The sequence below is a fragment of the Argopecten irradians genome, chromosome 2 (genome assembly GCF_041381155.1).
Source record: "Argopecten irradians isolate NY chromosome 2, Ai_NY, whole genome shotgun sequence".
Taxonomy (NCBI): domain Eukaryota; kingdom Metazoa; phylum Mollusca; class Bivalvia; order Pectinida; family Pectinidae; genus Argopecten; species Argopecten irradians.
Window position 1 is genome coordinate 56,732,744 of NC_091135.1, and position 20,228 is coordinate 56,752,971.

Here is a 20,228-nt window from a genome sequence, read left to right on the forward strand (position 1 = left end):
TTTTTATGGTTTAGTAGTATCTTTTGCAATTTTTAGGTTTTCATTTTTTGCACTTTTTCTGTAACCATGGAAACATTGAAAATATCATGGTAAATGTTACTTTGCAAAACTCCACCCATCTTTGTGTATATAGTCTAATATAATGTCAAGGTTGTATTCCTGATTCAACAACTGCAGCCTCGCTCTACTTGAATTATACTCCATCTTTCTTTAGCTCAACTTCCTTTTTCCTGGGTTTTTTTTCATACACATAAGTCTCCACAATCAAACTTACTTCAGCTTTGATATCTCCATTGGCGGGGGATCTGAATGACTATGTCCTTGTTAAGAATTAGCTCCATTCCTAATACTTTATCTCTCTTAGGGGCCGCAGTGGCAAAGTGGTTAAGATGTCTTGACATATTACCATAAGTCCTCCACCTCTGGGTAGCGAGTTTGAATCCCATATGGGGTAGTTGCGAGGTACTGACCGCTGGTCAGTGGGTTTAGGTCACCTATTCCAGCAGTCTTTTGTCCGTCGTAGTGCGTCGTGCATCGTCCATTGCCTGTTGTTCGTTAACATTTCCTTGTGACCGCGATTACTTCCGTAAATATAAATCAAGCTGTATGAAACTGTGTAAGAAAACTAACATTTCGCACAAGTTCGAAAATCAGCTTGATTCAACTGTAATTTACGGAGTTATTGCACTTTGCACTAATAATTATTAATTGACCTTGTGAACACGATAACTTGATTAAATATGAACTGAGCTTAATGAATCTTTGTTTTTAGACTAACATTGGAAAGATCTCAGACGAGTTTGAAAATCAGCTTGGTTCAACAGTAATTTATGGAGTTATTGCCTTTGCACTAATAATTATTATTGGACCTTGTGAATGCAATAACTTAAGTAAATATGATCTGAGTTTAATGAAACTTTGTATGAAGCTAACATTGGAAACATCTCTAACAAGTTCAAAAAAATCAACTTGATTCGACTCTAACTTAATTTTACAGTTATTGCCCTTTGCATTAATAATTATTGATATTAATTATTGAACCTTGTAAACAGGATAATGTGAGTTAATATGCACCAAGTTTAATGAAACTTTGTATTTAGACCTATTAGATCTATGTTCCTGATTCGTGAACAAAAGAATCCTGGCTAGTAAATGACATAACTAATTTGTATCAAATATCAGGTGACCATTAAGGCCCATGGGAATCTTATTCTTCGGCACATCCTTACATGACCCTGGCTGTAAAAAGAATGTTAAACTAATAAAACTCAAACCCAAGACTTTATCTATATAAAGAATCACCTCCCTTCCCAAGACATTTTATAAAGAATTACTTCCCTTTCCAAGATTTTATGGATAATTATCTCCCTTTCTAGGACTTTATCTATAAAGAATTACCTCTCTTTCAAGACTAATCTTAGTCTTTTAAAAGCTTGGTCACCTCGCTTCTATCAGTTTTTGTACATATGTTTTATATCAAAATTGCCCCTATTTATGATTTTATTTCTATTTATCAATATGATTTAGTTAAGATCTCATTCAGTAAAGTTCTAAACAGATCAAAAATTGAATATGTAAAATATGTGTTCTACATAGAAAATTTTGTTACCAATTTTTCATCAACTATATCAAACATATATATATTTTACCAGGATGCTGGAGTGATGTTAATGACTGACTCCGTGATCACTGATGCAGGTGAGTCTTATGTATGAGTATTACTGAGTCATAATTATGGATTCATTTGATCAAAATTTCAATCTTACGTGTGTCAAACACGCTTGAATTGAATGCATTGGATGAGGCAAATATTTTGTGATGTGCTGGTTTTTCCTAGTCTTCATCTTACCAAATTAAACACTGCAGAATTGAATACTTTGTTTGCTACAAAATTAAACAAATACATTTTATAATCCTGTCCTTACAAATGCATACAAAAATTTCCATTCTTGTGTCGAACAACGAGGCACCATGCTATCATAGCTAAAACACTGATCCTGGCATGGCTTTGGTCACAATGTGTGACCAATCAGCCATATCTTTGTTAACAGACTGGACACTATTGTTTTCAGTGACTTTCCCATGAGCCCTCTTTGTTAATACAGGTGTATAGTTGAAGTGCTGTTTTCCTATTTTTGATTATCTACAATAAAGAATACAACCGTAAGATCTGTGGTACCAAGTTGACTTATATTAGATTAAGGCCTACTTTTCTGATGCAACGCTAGATCTGCCCAAAACAGAATAATAAACTTTAAATTAATTCAGATCTATATGATGTGAATAGCAAAGAACAGATGTATCAATGAACAATCATTTTATTTTTGATAGATAAAAACTGATTTTTAGCTCACCTGGCCCGAAGGGCCGGTGAGCTTATGCCATGGCGCGGCGTCCGTCGTCCGTCCATCAACATTTCCTTATAATCGCTACTAGTCATAGAGTTCTGAATGGATTGTAACCAAATTTGGTCAATAACATCCTTGGGGAGGGGGAACAGAACTTGCATAAATTTTGGCTCTGACCCCCCAGGGGCAGGAGGGGCGGGGCCCAATAGGGGAAATAGAGGTAAAGCCTATAAATCGCTACTTGTCCTAGAGTTCTGCATGGATTTTAACCAAATTTGGTCAAAAACTTCATTAGGGGAAGGGGATCAGATTTTGCATAAATGGTGACCCTGACCCCCCTGGGGCCGGAGGGTCTGGGCCCAATAGGGAAAATAGAGATAATTCCTTTAAATCGCTACTAGTCATAAAGTACTTGATGGATTTTAACCAAATTTGGTCAGAAACATCCTTTGGGGAAGGGGATCAGATTTTGCATAAATAGTGACCTTGATACCCCGGGGGCAGGAGGGGCAAGGCCAAATAGGGGAAGAAGAGGTAAATCCTACAAATTGCTACTTGTCTTAAAGTTCAACATGAATTGTAACCAAATTTGGCCACAAACATCCTTGGGGGAAGTGGAACAGAACTTGTATAAATTTTGGCTCTGACCCCCCGGGGGCAGGAGGGGCGGGGCCCAATAGTGGAAATAGAGGTATATCCTATAAATTGCTACTTGTCCTAGAGTTCTGCATGTATTGTAACCAAATTTGGCCACAAACATCCTTGGGGGAAGCGGAATAGAACCTGTATAAATTTTGGCTCTGACCCCCCGGGGGCAGGAGGGGCGGGGCCCAATAGTGGAAATAGAGGTATATCCTATAAATTGCTACTTGTCCTAGAGTTCTGCATGGATTGTAACCAAATTCGGCCACAAACACCTTGGGGGAAGCGGAACAGAACTTGTATAAATTTTGGCTCTGACCCCCGGGGGCAGGAGGGGCGGGGCCCAATAGTGGAAATAGAGGTATATCCTATAAATTGCTACTTGTCCTAGAGTTCTGCATGTATTGTAACCAAATTTGGCCACAAACATCCTTGGGGGAAGCGGAACAGAACTTGTATAAATTTTGGCTCTGACCCCCCGGGGGCAGGAGGGGTGGGGCCCAATAGTGGAAATAGAGGTATATCCTATAAATTGCTACTTGTCCTAGAGTTCTGCATGGATTGTAACCAAATTCGAAATTCGACCACAAACATCCTTGAAGGAAGGGAAACAGAACTTGTATAAATTTTGACTCTGACCCAGGGGGGAAGGAGGGGCGGGGCCCAAAAGGGGAAATAGAGGTAAATCCTATAAATCGCTACTTGTCCTTGAGTTTTGCATGGATTGTAACCAAATTTGGTCACAAACATCCGTAGGGGAAGCGGAACAGAACTTGTATAAATTTTGGCTCCGACCACCCGGGGGCAGGAGGGGCGAGGCTCAATAGGGGCAGAAGAGGTAAATCCCATAAATCGCTACTTGTCTTAGAGTTCTGCATGAATTGTAACCAAATTTGGCCACAAACATTCTTGGGGGAAGCGGAACAGAACTTGTATAAATTTTGGCTCTGACCCCCCGGGGGCAGGAGGGGCAGGGCCCAATAGTGGAAATAGAGGTAAATCCTATAAATCGCTTCTTGTCTTAGAGTTCTGCATGAATTGTAACCAAATTCGGCCACAGACATCCTTGGGGGAAGCGGAACAGAACTTGTATAAATTTTGGCTCTGATCCCCTGGGGGCAGGAGGGGCGGGGCCCAATAGTGGAAATTGAGGTAATTCCTATAAATCGCTACTTGTCCTAGAGTTCTGCATGGATTGTAACCAAATTCGGCCACAAACATCCTTTGAGGAAGGGGAAAAGAACTGAAATAAATTTTGGCTCTGTCCCTGGGCAGGAGGGGCGGGGCCCAATAGGGACAATAGAGATAATCCTATAAATCGCTACTTGTCCTAGAGTTCTGCATGTATTGTAACCAAATTTGGCCACAAACATCCTTGGGAGAAGGGGAACAGAACTGTATCAATTTTGGCTCTGACCCCCCGGGAGCAGGAGGGGCGGGGCCCAATAGGGGAAGTAGAGGTAAATCCTATAAATCGCTACTTATGTTAGAGTTCTGCATGAATTGTAACCAAATTCGGCCACAAACATGATCATCACGCGAACATACATCAGCAGAAAATAAACCGTGGCCACAAAGAAAAGATATCCACATAAAGCCAGGATAACATTAAAATATATATATATATAAAAACTTCTTAGCTCGCCTATTCGAAGAATAGGGGGAGCTAATGTTGTCACCCCGGCGTCGGCGTCGGCGTCGGTGTCAGCGTTGGCGTCCCATTTCACGTTAAAGTTTTTGAGCAAGTTTCTGTTTTGTCAATTGTTTAAGCATAAGTCATCATAAATGTTTATGATTTTATTTTCCTAATGTGACTCATAACATTGTCTGTGTTTACCATAAAAAAATTTACACTGCAAAAGAAGACAAAATGATATAGACTGAGGGCACTGCTTAATATTTTTAAATAGTAAATACTTGAACATCAACTTCTTCTGAATAGGCGAGCTTTGCTGTTCTCCAACAGCTCTTGTTAATATAAAAATACCTAGTAAGCTATACAAAAACATTGAACCTTACTCTGTTATTGATTAGTGCCCCTCCCCCTTTCTGTGAAGGTAACAGCTAGTGCCCCTCCCCCTTTCTGTGGGAGTAACAGTCCCCCTCCCCCTTTCTGTTGGAGTAACAGTCCCCCCCCCCCCCCCGCCTTTCTGTGGGAGTAACAGTCCCTCTCCCCCTTTCTGTCGGAGTAACAGTCCCCCTCCCCCTTTCTGTTGGAGTAACAGTCCCCCCCCTTTCTGTGGGAGTAACAGTCCCTCTCCCCCTTTCTGTCGGAGTAACAGTCCCCCTCCCCCTTTAGCATGGGAGTTAATGCTGCCAATCATTCAGATATCAAGTTACAAAGATACAATGTTGTGCGCATCATTCATCATCACGATGGCATCTGAGTTCACATCACGATGGCATCTGACGACGTCATGTTAACATCATGTTCACATCACGATGGCATCTGACGACGTCATGTTAACATCATGTTCACATCACGATGGCATCTGACGACTCATGTTAACATCATGTTCACATCACGATGGCATCTGACGACGTCATGTTAACATCATGTTCACATCACGATGGCATCTGACGACGTCATGTTCATCATGTTCACATCACGATGGCATCTGACGACGTCATGTTAACATCATGTTCACATCACGATGGCATCTGACGACGTCATGTTAACATCATGTTCACATCACGATGGCATCTGACGACGTCATTTAACTCTTTCCATCATGGCATCTGACGACGTATTTCATCATGTCATCACGATGGCACTCATGTACATCATGTTCACATCACGATGGCATCTGACGACGTCATGTTAACATTCACATCATGGCATCTGACGACGATGTTAACATCATCACAGTGTGTTTACAGATCACGCATTAAATATTTTTACTCATATTTTCAATGATTTACATGGATATATAAAAATTTGTCCGCTGATTACTTTCTGAAATGACCATTCAATAATACTACGTGTGATCTAAAAATTATTAAAATTACGTCAGAATATAAATAAATTTCTCTAGTTTTACTTAAGCTTTCATTATAGTACTGTTGCTATGGTGCATTGTACAAAACAGGAGAAACTGTGGACAGCATTAACTTCTTCCCTGTAAAGAGGGTCGGCGCACCCTTTTCCTGGAAATAAGAGATCAAATCAATAACATATAGACTCTGTGTGAGCAGTTGTGAAAATGTCTTTAAAAATTAAAAATTTGTGTTGATATGGTGGCTAAGTGCAGTAGTTCTGTAACCTGCTGTACCATTTCTTTGTTTACTACAAACTATTGCGAAGTGAAACTGCTCCCACAGACAGACAACTATTATTTGTTATAACGAACAATATCATACCAAATATCTTCCTTTGGCCCCCCCCTCCTCCTCATCCTCCACATCCTCTGCCTTTGCCACTCCTTCTCCACAACATCTTCCTTTGACACTCCTCCACAACATTTGCTGCCTTTGGCCCCCTCCTGCTCCTCCTCTACATCCTCTTCCTTTGGCCTCCTCCTCCACATCCTCTTCCTTTGGCCTCCTCCTCCACATCCTCTTCCTTTGGCCTCCTCCTCCACATCCTCTTCCTTTGGCCTCCTCCTCCACATCCTCTTCCTTTGGCCTCCTCCTCCACATCCTCTTCCTTTGGCCTCCTCCTCCACATCCTCTTCCTTTGGCTTTCCTCCTCCACATTTGCTGCCTTTTGCCCCCTCCTCCTCTATCTTTGCCCCTCCTACTCCTCCTCCTCTACCTTTGCCCTTCCTCCACATTCTCTACCTTTGCCCCTCCTCCTCCACATCCTCTATATTTGCCCCTCCTCTTCCACATCCTCTTTGTTTTGTTTGGCCCGCTCCCTCCTCCACATCCTCTTCTTTGGCCTCCTCCTCCTCTCTACTTTGCCTTCCTCCTCCTCCTCCTCCACATCCTCTTCTTTGGCCTCCTCCTACCTCCTCTCATATCCTCTATCTTTGCCCCTCCTCTCCACTTCCTCTTCCTTCCACCCCTCCTCTACATCCTCTTCCTTTGGCCTCCTCCTACTCCTCCATATCCTCTATCTTTGCCCCTCCTCTTTCACTTCCTCTTCCTTCCACCCCTCCTCTACATCCTCTACATTTGCCCTTCCTCCTCCACATCATCTTTGTTTGGCCCACTCCTCCTCCACATCCTCTTCCTTTGGCCTCCTCCTACTCCTCCATATCCTCTATCTTTGCCCCTCCTCTTTCACTTCCTCTTCCTTCCACCCCTCCTCTACATCCTCTACATTTGCCCTTCCTCCTCCACATCATCTACCTATGCCCCCCTCCTCCTCCACGTTCTCTTCCTTTGGCCATCTCCTCCTCAACATCCTCTATCTTTGGCCTCCTTCTCTACATTCTCTACTTTTGCCCCTCCTCCTTCACATCTTCTATCTTTGCCCCTCGTCTTCCACATCCTCTGTCTTTGGTTCCCTCCTCTACCACATTCTCTTCCTTTGGCCCCTCCTCCACATCATCTTTCTTTGGCCCCCTCCTCCACATCCTCTTCCTTTGGCCTCCTCCTCTTCTACATCAGCTACCTTTGCATCTCCTCCACCACATCCTCTACATTTGCCCATCCTCCTCCTCCGCCACATTCTCTGCCTTGGCCCCTCCTCCTCGACATCCTCTACCTTTGGCCCACCTCCTCCACATCCTCTACATTTGCCCCACCTCCTCCACATCCACTTCATTCAAGGTCACAGGGGTCAAATAGGCTGAAATATCTTGTTAAGACTTCTGCTTCATAACCAAGAGGCCTAGAGACCTGATATTTGGCATGTAACATACTGGGATAAAGGGCTACTTAGCTTGTTCAAATGAATGACCTTGATCTTCATTCAAGGTCACAGGAGTCAAAAAGGCTAAAATCTTTAAACAACTTCTTCTTAATAACCAAGAGGCCTAGGTACCTGATATTGGGCCTGTGACATGCTGGGATCAAGGGCTACCAAGTTTGTTCAAATAAATGACCTTATTGACCTTCATTCAAGGTCACAAGGGTCAAATAGGATAAAAGCTTTAAACAACTTCTCCTTAATAACCAAGAGGGCTAGAGACCTGATATTAGGCATATGTGGCCTGCTAGTATAAATGACCTTGACCTTCATTCAAGGTCACAAGGGTCAAATAGGCTAAAAGCTTTAAACGACTTTTCCTTAATAACCAAGAGGGCTAGAGACCTGATATTAGGCATTTGGCCTGCTGGAATAGAAGACTACCAAGCTTGTTCATATAAATGCCCTTGACCTTTATTCAAGGTCACAGGGGTCAAATAGGTGAAAATATTTAAAAGACTTCTTCTTAATAACCAAGAGGCCTAGGTACTTGATATTGGGCATGTGACATGCTGGGATCAAGGGCTACCAAGTTTGTTAAAATGAATGACCTTGACCTTTATTCCAGGTCACAGGAGTCAAATAGGCTAAAATATTTAAAAGACTTCTTCTTAAAAACCAAAAGGCATAGGGACCTGATATTGGGCTTGTGGCATGCTTGGATCAAGGGGTATCAAGTTTGTTCAAAAGAATGACCTTGATCTTCATTCAAGGTCACAGGGGTCAAATAGGCTGAAATCTTTAAATGACTTCTTTTTTAATAACGAAGAGGCATAGGAGCCTCTAATGTGGTTAGGGATGATATATATTCTTATTTACTCTATTTGTTAAGTATTAACCATGCATGATTACCAGATTGCAGGTGAGTGATTCGGGCCCATTGGGCCCTTGTTATAAAACCATGATAAATATGTAAAAATAACCTACTCTGTTACTTATTATATAACCATGATAATATGTAAAAGTTACCTACATAGAGAAACATTATCTATCTGGTTATATTTAGCACATAAACATAACAAATAATTAGTAACCTACAACCATAATGAATGATGTTATTACTTTATTGGAGGTTACCTACATATTTTCCTACAATATCAAACATAAATGATAAAACTTACCCACATAAACAATAAAAATGAGTGATAGTTTCCTACACATACAAACATAAATGAATGATAGTTTCCCACACATAGAAACACAAATGAATGATAGGTTCCTACACACACAAACATAAATGAGTGATAGGTTCCTACACATACAAACATTGGCCCTGCAGGTAGGGCGTTAGAATTGTACCTGCTGCCCCTATTGCATGATCGTAAAAGGTGACTAAATTTAGGATCTTATCTTTTCTCTTCTTCCTAACTGACTTTATCTTTTCTAATGCCTCCCTTGGCACCGCCTCACTTATGGCCTTGAGTTGAGTGTTCACCCTTGTGAGGAAGGCTCTGGGTTCTGTCCCCTGGCCGAGACACACCAAAGTCTATAAAAGTGGTAGTTTCTGCTCCTGCTTAGCGCTCAGCATACAGGGAGTAGGACAACTGGTCCCCCCGTTGTCAGTATAATGTGACCGGATGGGGTGTGTTGCTTGGTGTCTTGGGCGGCATGCTTCAGTGATATAGCACCATAAAAAGGGCAACAGTTCCACTATACAAGGGGACACAACATGAATATACCTCAGTCTCTCAAAACATGCACCTCGCACAACATACACACAACACACCGCATACTTGGGAGGCCGTCCTTACATGACCATAGCTGTTAATAGGACGTTAGTTTAATGAAACAAACAAACATAAATAAGTGATAGTTTCCTACACATACAAATATAAATAAAGTGATTTTTACCTACACATCCAAATATCTATGGTGTTAGTACATTACATGACATAATACTGTATTCCGATTGGCTACACATATTGGGTACTATTTGCCTGGGGAAAAGGGCACTATTTAAGTGATATAAGATTGAATGTGAATCTATTGTGACGTCACTTTTACATGACGCAAATATGGCGGACAGTTTGTTGTGTACAAGGAAAGAAACAGATATTGCTTTTCAACAGAAGACAGTTCACTAGTCCAATATTGGGCTACTTCAAACCTTAATGAAACTGAATCTCGTTTAAAGAAACAGATTTCTGCAACACCTAATATGTTGTACTTTCAAAGTAACAACATGTTATGGAAATGAAGACATAAACTTAGCCTTGCAAAGTATTTCTACGATGAAATGAAAGGGGTCATACACCTGTGAGAGTGATGTACTAAACCCATTATGGCCTGGTTGTGAGGGTGATGTAATAAACCCATTATGGCTTGGTTGTGAGGGTGATGTACTAAACACATTATGGCCTGGTTGTGAGGGTGATGTACTAATCCCACAATGGCCTGGTTATGAGGATGATGTACTAAACCCATTATGGCCTGGTTGTGAGGGTGATGTACTAAACCCATTATGGCTTGGTTGTGAGGGTGATGTACTAAACCCATTATGGCTTGGTTGTGAGGGTGATGTACTAATCCCACAATGGCCTGGTTATGAGGATGATGTACTAAACCCATTATGGCCAGGTTATGAGGATGATGTACTAAACCCATTATGGCCTGGTTGTGAGGGTGATGTACTAAACCCATTATGGCCTGGTTGTGAGGGTGATGTACTAAACCCGTTATGGCCTGGTTGTGAGGGTGATGTACTAATCCCACAATGGCCTGGTTATGAGGATGATGTACTAAACCCATTATGGCCAGGTTATGAGGATGCTGTACTAAACCCATTATGGCCTGGTTGTGAGGGTGATGTACTAAACCCACTATGGCCTGGTTGTGAGGGTGATGTACTAAACCCGTTATGGCCTGGTTGTGAGGGTGATGTACTAAACCCATTATGGCCTGGTTGTGAGGGTGATGTACTAAACCCGTTATGGCCAGGTTATGAGGATGATGTACTTAACCCATTATGGCCTGGTTGTGAGGGTGATGTACTAAACCCATTATGGCCTGGTTGTGAGGGTGATGTACTAAACCCATTATGGCCTGGTTATGAGGATGATGTACTAAACCCATTATGGCCTGGTTGTGAGGGTGATGTACTAAACCCATTATGGCCTGGGTATGAGGGTGATGTACTAAACCCCTTATGGCCTGGTTATGAGGGTGATGTACTAAACCCCTTATGGCCTGGTTGTGAGGGTTATGTACTAAACCCATTATGGCCTGGTTGTAAGGGTGATGTACTAAACCCATTATGGCCTGGTTGTGAGGGTGATGTACTAAACCCATTATGGCCTGGTTGCAAGAATGATGTACTAAACCCACTATGGCCTGGTTGTGAGGGTGATTTACTTAACCCATTATGGCCTAGTTGTGAGGGTGATGTACTAAACCCACTATGGCCTGGTTGTGAGGGTGATGTACTAAATCCATTATGGCCTGGTTGTGAGGGTGATGTACTAAACCCATTATGGCTTGGTTGTGAGGGTGATGTACTAAACCCACTATGGCTTGATTGTGAGTTGATGTACTAAACCCATTATGGCTTGGTTGTGAGGGTGATGTACTAAACCCATTATGGCCTGGTTGTGAGGGTGATGTACTAAACCCATTATGGCCTGGTTGTGAGGGTGATGTACTAAACCCATTATGGCTTGGTTGTGAGGGTGATGTACTAAACCCACTATGGCTTGGTTGTGAGGGTGATGTACTAAACCCATTATGGCTTGGTTGTGAGGGTGATGTACTAAACCCACTATGGCCTGGTTGTGAGGGTGATGTACTAAACCCATTATGGCCTGGTTGTGAAGGTGATGTACTAAACCCATTATGGCTTGGTTGTGAGGGTGATGTACTAAACCCACTATGGTCTGGTTGTCTGGTTGTGAGGGTGTTGTACTAAACCCATTATGGCCTGGTTATGAGGATGATGTACTAAACCCACTATGGCCTGGTTGTGAGGGTTATGTACTAAACCCATTATGGCCTGGTTGTGAGGGTGATGTACTAATCCCACTATGGCCTGGTTGTGAGGATGATGTACTAAACCCATAATGGCCTGGTTGTGAGGGTGATGTACTAAACCCATTATGGCTTGGTTGTGAGGGTGATTTACTAAACCCATTATGGCCTGGTTGTGAGGGTTATGTACTAAACCCGTTATGGCCTGGTTGTGAGGGTGATGTACTAAACCCATTATGGCTTGGTTGTGAGGGTGATGTACTAAACCCATTATGGCCTGGTTGTGAGGATGATGTACTAAACCCATTATGGCCTGGTTGTGAGGGTGATTTACTTAACCAGTTATGGCCTGGTTGTGAGGGTGATGTACTAAACCCATTATGGCTTGGTTGTGAGGGTGATGTACTAAACCCATTATGGCCTGGTTGTGAGGATGATGTACTAAACCCATTATGGCCTGGTTGTGAGGGTGATGTACTTAACCCCTAATGGCCTAATTGAAAGGATACTACTTCTTATTACAAGAAAGATGTACAATGTACTACCTTTCTGCTCTGCAGTCTGACAGTTTTTGACCTGTTCTAATTTTCATCCTTTTAGACTTGAAGTTGTGTTTGTGTCTGATAAATCATCATGTCCTTGTGAATTGTAGACCAGAATGTGTTTCCTGTCTTTGATGACATGGTCGCCATGGCAGGGGCTGAAGCTGGTATCGCAGAAATGGATAAAAAAACAGTAGTATCTGATGCTGTTGATGTGGATGCAGAATCAAATGTCAGGAAAAACTTTCCAGAGACATGGATCTGGACTGACATCCAGATAGGGTATTTATACATATATATATATAGTCTTAAATATATATAATGGATCTGGACTGACATCCGAATAGGTTATTTATATATATATATATATTCGTTTATAGAAAGTCATATAGACTTACATGTATTAATCACCTGTAAGCCTGTATTGTTCATATACATTAACCACTGGTACAGGAAGTATGTACTGACCACCTATTTACTTGTACAGGTAGTATGTATTGACCACCTATTTACTTGTACAGGTAGTATGTACTGACCACCTATTTACCTGTATAGGTATTATGTACTGACTACCTATTTACCTGTACAGGTAGTATGTACTGACTACCTATTTACTTGTACAGGTAGTATGTACTGACCACCTATTTACTTGTACAGGTAGTATGTACTGACCACCTATTTATCTGTACAGGTAGTATGTACTGACTACCTATTTACTTGTACAGGTAGTATGTACTGACCACCTATTTACTTGTACAGGTAGTATGTACTGACCACCTATTTATCTGTACAGGTATTATGTACTGACTACCTATTTACCTGTACAGGTAGTATGTACTGACTACCTATTTACTTGTACAGGTAGTATGTACTGACCACCTATTTACTTGTACAGGTAGTATGTACTGACCACCTATTTATCTGTACAGGTAGTATGTACTGACTACCTATTTACCTGTACAGGTAGTATGTACTGACTACCTATTTACTTGTACAGGTAGTATGTACTGACCACCTATTTACTTGTACAGGTAGTATGTACTGACCACCTATTTACTTGTACAGGTAGTATGTACTGACTACCTATTTACCTGTACAGGTAGTATGTACTGACTACCTATTTACCTGTACAGGTAGTGTGTACTGACCACCTATTTACTTGTACAGGTAGTATGTACTGACCACCTTTACTTGTACAGGTAGTATGTACTGACTACCTATTTACCTGTACAGGTAGTATGTACTGACCACCTATTTACCTGTACAGGTAGTATGTACTGACCACCTATTTACCTGTACAGGAAGTATGTACTGACCACCTATTTACCTGTACAGGTAGTATGTACTGACCACCTATTTACCTGTACAGGTAGTATGTACTGACCACCTATTTACCTGTACAGGTAGTATGTACTGACCACCTATTTACCTGTACAGGTAGTATGTACTGACCACCTATTTACCTGTACAGATAGTATGTACTGACCACCTATTTACCTGTACAGGAAGTATGTACTGACCACCTATTTACTTGTACAGGTAGTATGTACTGACCACTTATTTACCTGTACATGTAGTATGTACTGACCACCTATTTACCTGAACAGGTAGTATGTACTGACCACCTATTTGCTTGTACAGGTAGTATGTACTGACCACTTATTTACCTGTACAGGTAGTATGTACTTACCACTTATTTACCTGTACAGGTAGTATGTACTGACCACCTATTTACCTGTACAGGTAGTATGTACTGACCACCTATTTACCTGTACAGGTAGTATGAACTGACCACCTATTTACCTGTACAGGTAGTATGTACTGACCACCTATTTACCTGTACAGGTAGTATGTACTGACCACCTATTTACTTGTACCGGTAGTATGTATTGACCACCTATTTACCTGTACAGGTAGTATGTACTGACCACTTATTTACCTGTACAGGTAGTATGTACTGACCACTTATTTACCTGTACAGGTAGTATGTATTGACCACCTATTTACCTGTACAGGTAGTATGTACTGACCACCTATTTACCTGAACAGGTAGTATGTACTGACCACCTATTTGCTTGTACAGGTAGTATGTACTGACCACTTATTTACCTGTACAGGTAGTATGTACTGACCACTTATTTACCTGTACAGGTAGTATGTATTGACCACCTATTTACCTGTACAGGTAGTATGTACTGACCACCTATTTACCTGAACAGGTAGTATGTACTGACCACCTATTTGCTTGTACAGGTAGTATGTATTGACCACCTGTTTACCTGTACAGGTAGTACATATTGGACAGCCATGGTCATGGCTAAAGAAACATTAGACAACCACAAACAACCATGGATAACATTGATCACATAGCCACATTGCTAGTGCAAAACCATGGACAAGCATTGTCAAAACCAGTTCAAACATGGACAAGCATGGCCAAGGTCAGTGCAAATTTGGGCAAATATGGTTAATACCAATTTAAAGGGACAATTCAATGAGGCTAATTCAGTTACATAACCACGAAGCAAAATAATACATAATTGCATTGTTCTACATTCCTTATAAAACATATAACAGGAACTTTTTACAAATTCCACAACATTGTTAAGTATTTTGACGTATTGTGTTGAAATTCCAAATTGTTGATGAGTACGATTAGGCAGGTATAACATGTATACTGCACCCATACCCGAGCCAAAGTCATGTACGTTAGACAATTGCAACACATAACTACTGAAGAGTTGGTGATATTATATTTAGACTAGACCATGCACCTAATAACATAAACACACTTCTATAAGAGCGATTTGAGTAGTTCAAGACAAATATTTTCATTTCTACCACAATAGGCGGTGTTATTCAGCTCTCAGGACATTGAATAAACACTGCAGCTGTTGATTAACAATTTGTTTATACCACACGTGGTATAAACTCTGTACGCATTCTGATTGGCTGACACAGTGAACTTTGACCGAACTACTTCTTTCCCAGTGTCACGTCATCATTATCAACGTCATCAATAATCAAATGACGTCATTCTATGTTGTGATGGCCGCTTGACGTCCAAAACTGCTGTTGGAAAGCGTATGCGCCGTGGTCATTGTGTCAAAATATGTGACGTTTTCATACATGTTAAATTGACCTCTAGTACTAATAGTACATCTTACCGGACAAAATATTTACTGATGAGTTTCGTAGTTTTAACGTGTATGAAACGAACTTGATCTTGACGGTAACGGCTTGATGATTATCTGGCGAGAAATAGACGATGCCGTGTCGTGCGAATACTTTTACATGTATACATGTAGTCCGACATTGAGTTTTATTTTCTGGAAGCAATTTTGAAGATTTGAACTCAATAATACATTAAATGAGTATTATTTGACCCTAAAGATGTTCCCAATTAGAAGAATTTGATATCGACGGATTCTTTATCAAACAATGACTTTTGAATACTAATTAGAGTCTTTTTGCTGATGAAAATATGACTACACCTTATTTGCATGTTTCGGTAAATACACGTTACCATATCCCTGTCCGAATATCATTGTGGTAGAAACAGGTCACACTACTCGTGGTTGTTGAATATTGAATTTATTCCACACTCATAAGTTATTTTTTAAAAGTTACAAAAGACACTCGCTAAGCTCGTGTCTTTTGTAACTTTTAAAAAATAACTCACTCGTGTTAAATAAATTCAATATTCAACAACCACTCATTGTGTAACCTCTATTTACTTCACAGGCAAATTTTAATGTACTCTTAGACTGAATTGCCCCTTTAACCTTGGATATCCATGGACAACCATGGCCAAACCCTGAGCAACCTTGGACAAACATGGTCAATGCCAATGTTATTATCGACAAATATGGTCAAGGCCAATTTTGGACAACCATATACAACCTTGGACAATCGTGCATATAATTTATGTTAACCGTTCTCACAACTCTTTCTCAAAATCAAATATTTCCAATGCACCCCATACATCCAACAATCCTACATTCCAATACTCCCAATACACATTGGATACACACACACACTAATGACCAGGAGACAGTTCAAAAGGTCATGAGCGGTCACTACTGTAAAACCGCTACTTTTCACAAGATGGCAACGTCCTTGCATACATGCAATGTGCACACTTTCTGTCAAAACATCACTTGTTCTAAATGACTCTTACATCAGACCTACATCAGATTTACATCAGACTTACAGTCTAACAAGACTTTAAAGGTAAAAAACCTTTGAACAATGATACTAAAACACACTTAAAACTCTTCAGTAAGAGTAATGAGCACAGACACTTTGTAATATCTGACACTCTATGTCTGTAGTGACAGCTCACTTATCAATGGACATACATGGTCAAGTCCATACAAACATGAGAAACCAAAGGAAAATATGAATAATGATAAGTAACCCTGTGTTCTAGGCTAGGGACAAATGTCCAGACAATTATGACCATAGAGAATCATGGACTAGACTAAAATAATTGTTGGCAGAGGGAGTTTGGAATATCCATGGATAACAAGGACCTAGCTAATCATTAATATAATTATAATTTACTTAAACTCACTGATGCTTCTCCTTCCTTCCTCTTCCTCCTTTTCCTTTACCCCTTCTCCTTTACTCCTCCCTCTCATCCTCTTCCCATCGTTCTTTTCCTTTTCCCCTCCTTCTCCCCATCATTTTCCTCTTCCTTTGCCCCTCGTTTACCCTTCCATTTCATTTCCTCCTCCTCCTCCTCCTCCTCCTCCTCCTCCTCCTCCTCCTCCTCCTCCTCCTCTCCTCCTCCTCCTACTCCTCCTCCTCCTCCTCCTCCTCCTCCTCCTCCTTCTCCTCCTCCTCCTCCTCCTCCTCCTCCTCCTCCTCCTCCTCCTCCTCCTCCTTCTTCTCCTCCTCCTCCTCCTTCACATCTTCTTCAACTCCTCTTTCTTCCTCTCCTCCTCTCCTTTTCCTCATCCTTTGCCCCTCCTTCTCCCCATTTTTTTGCCCCTTCCCCACTTCCTTTCCTCCTCCTCTGCCCCTTCTACTCCCCTTTTCCTTTGCCCCTCCCTTCTTCTCCCCTCCCCCTTTTGCCCATTTTCTTCCTCCTTCTCTTCCTTTACCCCTTCCCCTCTTCATTTTCTTCTTCCTTTGCCCCTCCCCTCCCTCTTCTCCTCCTCTTCCTTTGCCTCTCCCCCTCTTTTTCCTCCTCCTCTTCCTTTGTCCCTCCCCTCCTTCTATTCCTTCTGTTCCTTTGCCCCTCCCCCTCCTTTTACCACTCCTTTGCCCTTTCCCCTTCCTCCCCTTCTACCATGTCCTCTTCCTCCTCCTTCTCCTCCTCTTCCTCTTCCTTTGCTCCTCCCCCTTCTTCTCCTTGTCCTCTTCCTTTGACCCTCCCCATCCTCTTCCTCCTCTTCCTTTGTCCCTCCCTATCTTTCTCTCCCTCCTTTACCTTTTCCTCCTCTTTCTTTGCCCCTCTTCCTCTTCCTTTGCCCCTCCCTATTCCTACTTTTCCTTTTTCTCTTCCTTTGCCCCTCCCTCTACTTCTCTCATTCCTTTTCCACTTACTTTGTCCCTCTTCCTTTTCCTTTGCCCCCATTCCATTTCCTCTTCTTGCTCCTTCTCCACCTCTTCCTCCTTTGTCCGTAGATCTGTCATAAAATAGTATTTCAGAAGCTGTTTCCAACTACAAAATGTGAAAAAAACTGTGTAATGTTTGGTAATTATCCTACATTGTAAGTTATATTGTATCAACAATCGTTGATGATCACCAATTGTAAAGCTGACGTACATGTATATTACTTACATAAACATTATACCGATTGAAATGGCGACATGATACAAAACTGGTGCTCTCGGTTGCCTGTCACTTGCATTGTGTGATCACTCAAGCGGAACTTATCTCTAGCAACCTGGTACTGTGTTACAAATGCAATCACAACTTGGAGCCATACACAATCACTGTTTTTATAAAAGGATTACAATTACTCAGGTGTGAACAATGTTACTATGTTAGTGCTTTGAACTTTTTACTCTGCAAAATATACTTTACACTTTTCACTAGTGACACAAGAAATATAGTTAAAATAAGATTTGATTGACTTATTACAGGTAACCTTAGTTGATTCTATATCAAGAAACAACACATTAAAGATTATACATTAAGATATTGTTGGGGACTATTTTTTATCGATATGAAACTGGCGTGATGTTTCAAATAAGCTGATCAATGCACGAGAATCATTGTATTCATAATGTATTCATAGTGTTGTCATAGGCAATTTTTTGTTTTCATTAGTTGGTTTTGACGAAACACTCAGAATGTAAATATATGTATATAAAAAACTTGTTGTGACTGCTGTTGACGAATCAATATTTTGGATATATTATCCCGTGTAAAATATGTCAAAAATTACCTTCACTGTTACGTATTAAAAACCCATGTTAAATATGTTAAAATTACCTTCACTGTTACCTATTAAAAACCCATGTTAAATATGTAAAAATTACCTTCACTGTTACCTATTAAAAACCCATGTTAAATATGTAAAAATTACCTTCACTGTTACCTATTAAAAACCATGTTAAATATGTAAAAATTACCTTCACAGTTACCTATTAAAAACCCATGTTAAATATGTAAAAATTACCTTCACTGTTACCTATTAAAAACCCATGTTAAATATGTAAAAATTACCTTCACAGTTACCTATTAAAAAACCCATGTTAAATATGTAAAAATTACCTTCACAGTTACCTATTAAAAAAACCCATGTTAAATATGTAAAAATTACCTTCACTGTTACCTATTAAAAACCCATGTTAAATATGTAAAAATTACCTTCACAGTTACCTATTAAAAAACCCATGTTAAATATGTAAAAATTACCTTCACAGTTACCTATTAAAAAACCCATGTTAAATATGTAAAAGTTACCTTCACAGTTACCTATTAAAAAACCCTGTTAAAATATGTAAAAATTACCTTCACTGTTACCTATTAAAAAACCCATGTTAAATATGTAAAAATTACCTTCACTGTTACTCTATTAAAAAAACCCATGTTAAATATGTAAAAATTACCTTCACAGTTACCTATTAAAAAACCCATGTTAAATATGTAAAAATTACCTTCACAGTTACCTATTAAAAAACCCATGTTAAATATGTAAAAGTTACCTTCACAGTTACCTATTAAAAAACCCATGTTAAATATGTAAAAATTACCTTCACTGTTACCTATTAAAAACCCATGTTAAATATGTAAAAATTACCTTCACTGTTACCTATTAAAAAACCATGTTAAATATGTAAAAATTACCTTCACTGTTACCTATTAAAAAACCCATGTTAAATATGTAAAAATTACCTTCACAGTTACCTATTAAAAACCCATGTTAAATATGTAAAAATTACCTTCACAGTTACCTATTAAAAACCCATGTTAAATATGTAAAAGTTACCTTCACAGTTACCTATTAAAAAACCCATGTTAAATATGTAAAAATTACCTTCACTGTTACCTATTAAAAACCAATGTTAAAATATGTAAAAATTACCTTCACTGTTACCTATTAAAAACCCATGTTAAATATGTAAAAATTACCTTCACTGTTACCTATTAAAAACCCATGTTAAATATGTAAAAGTTACCTTCACAGTTACCTATTAAAAAACCCATGTTAAATATGTAAAAATTACCTTCACTGTTACCTATTAAAAACCCATGTTAAATATGTAAAAGTTACCTTCACAGTTACCTATTAAAAAACCATGTTAAATATGTAAAAATTACCTTCACTGTTACCTATTAAAAACCCATGTTAAATATGTAAAAATTACCTTCACTGTTACCTATTAAAAACCCATGTTAAATATGTAAAAATTACCTTCACT

The 20,228-nt window shown here is 40.0% G+C and overlaps 1 protein-coding gene across 1 annotated transcript in view; it reads left to right on the forward strand.

Annotated features, from left to right (window-relative positions):
- Nucleotides 1–20,228, forward strand: part of LOC138316737 (CD109 antigen-like) — a 491,941-nt gene that overhangs the window by 387,820 nt on the left and 83,893 nt on the right. The window contains exons 20-21 of the mRNA XM_069258397.1: nucleotides 1,653–1,698; nucleotides 12,458–12,629. Coding sequence (XP_069114498.1) covers nucleotides 1,653–1,698; nucleotides 12,458–12,629 — 218 coding nt within the window. The remainder of the gene's footprint in view (nucleotides 1–1,652; nucleotides 1,699–12,457; nucleotides 12,630–20,228) is intronic.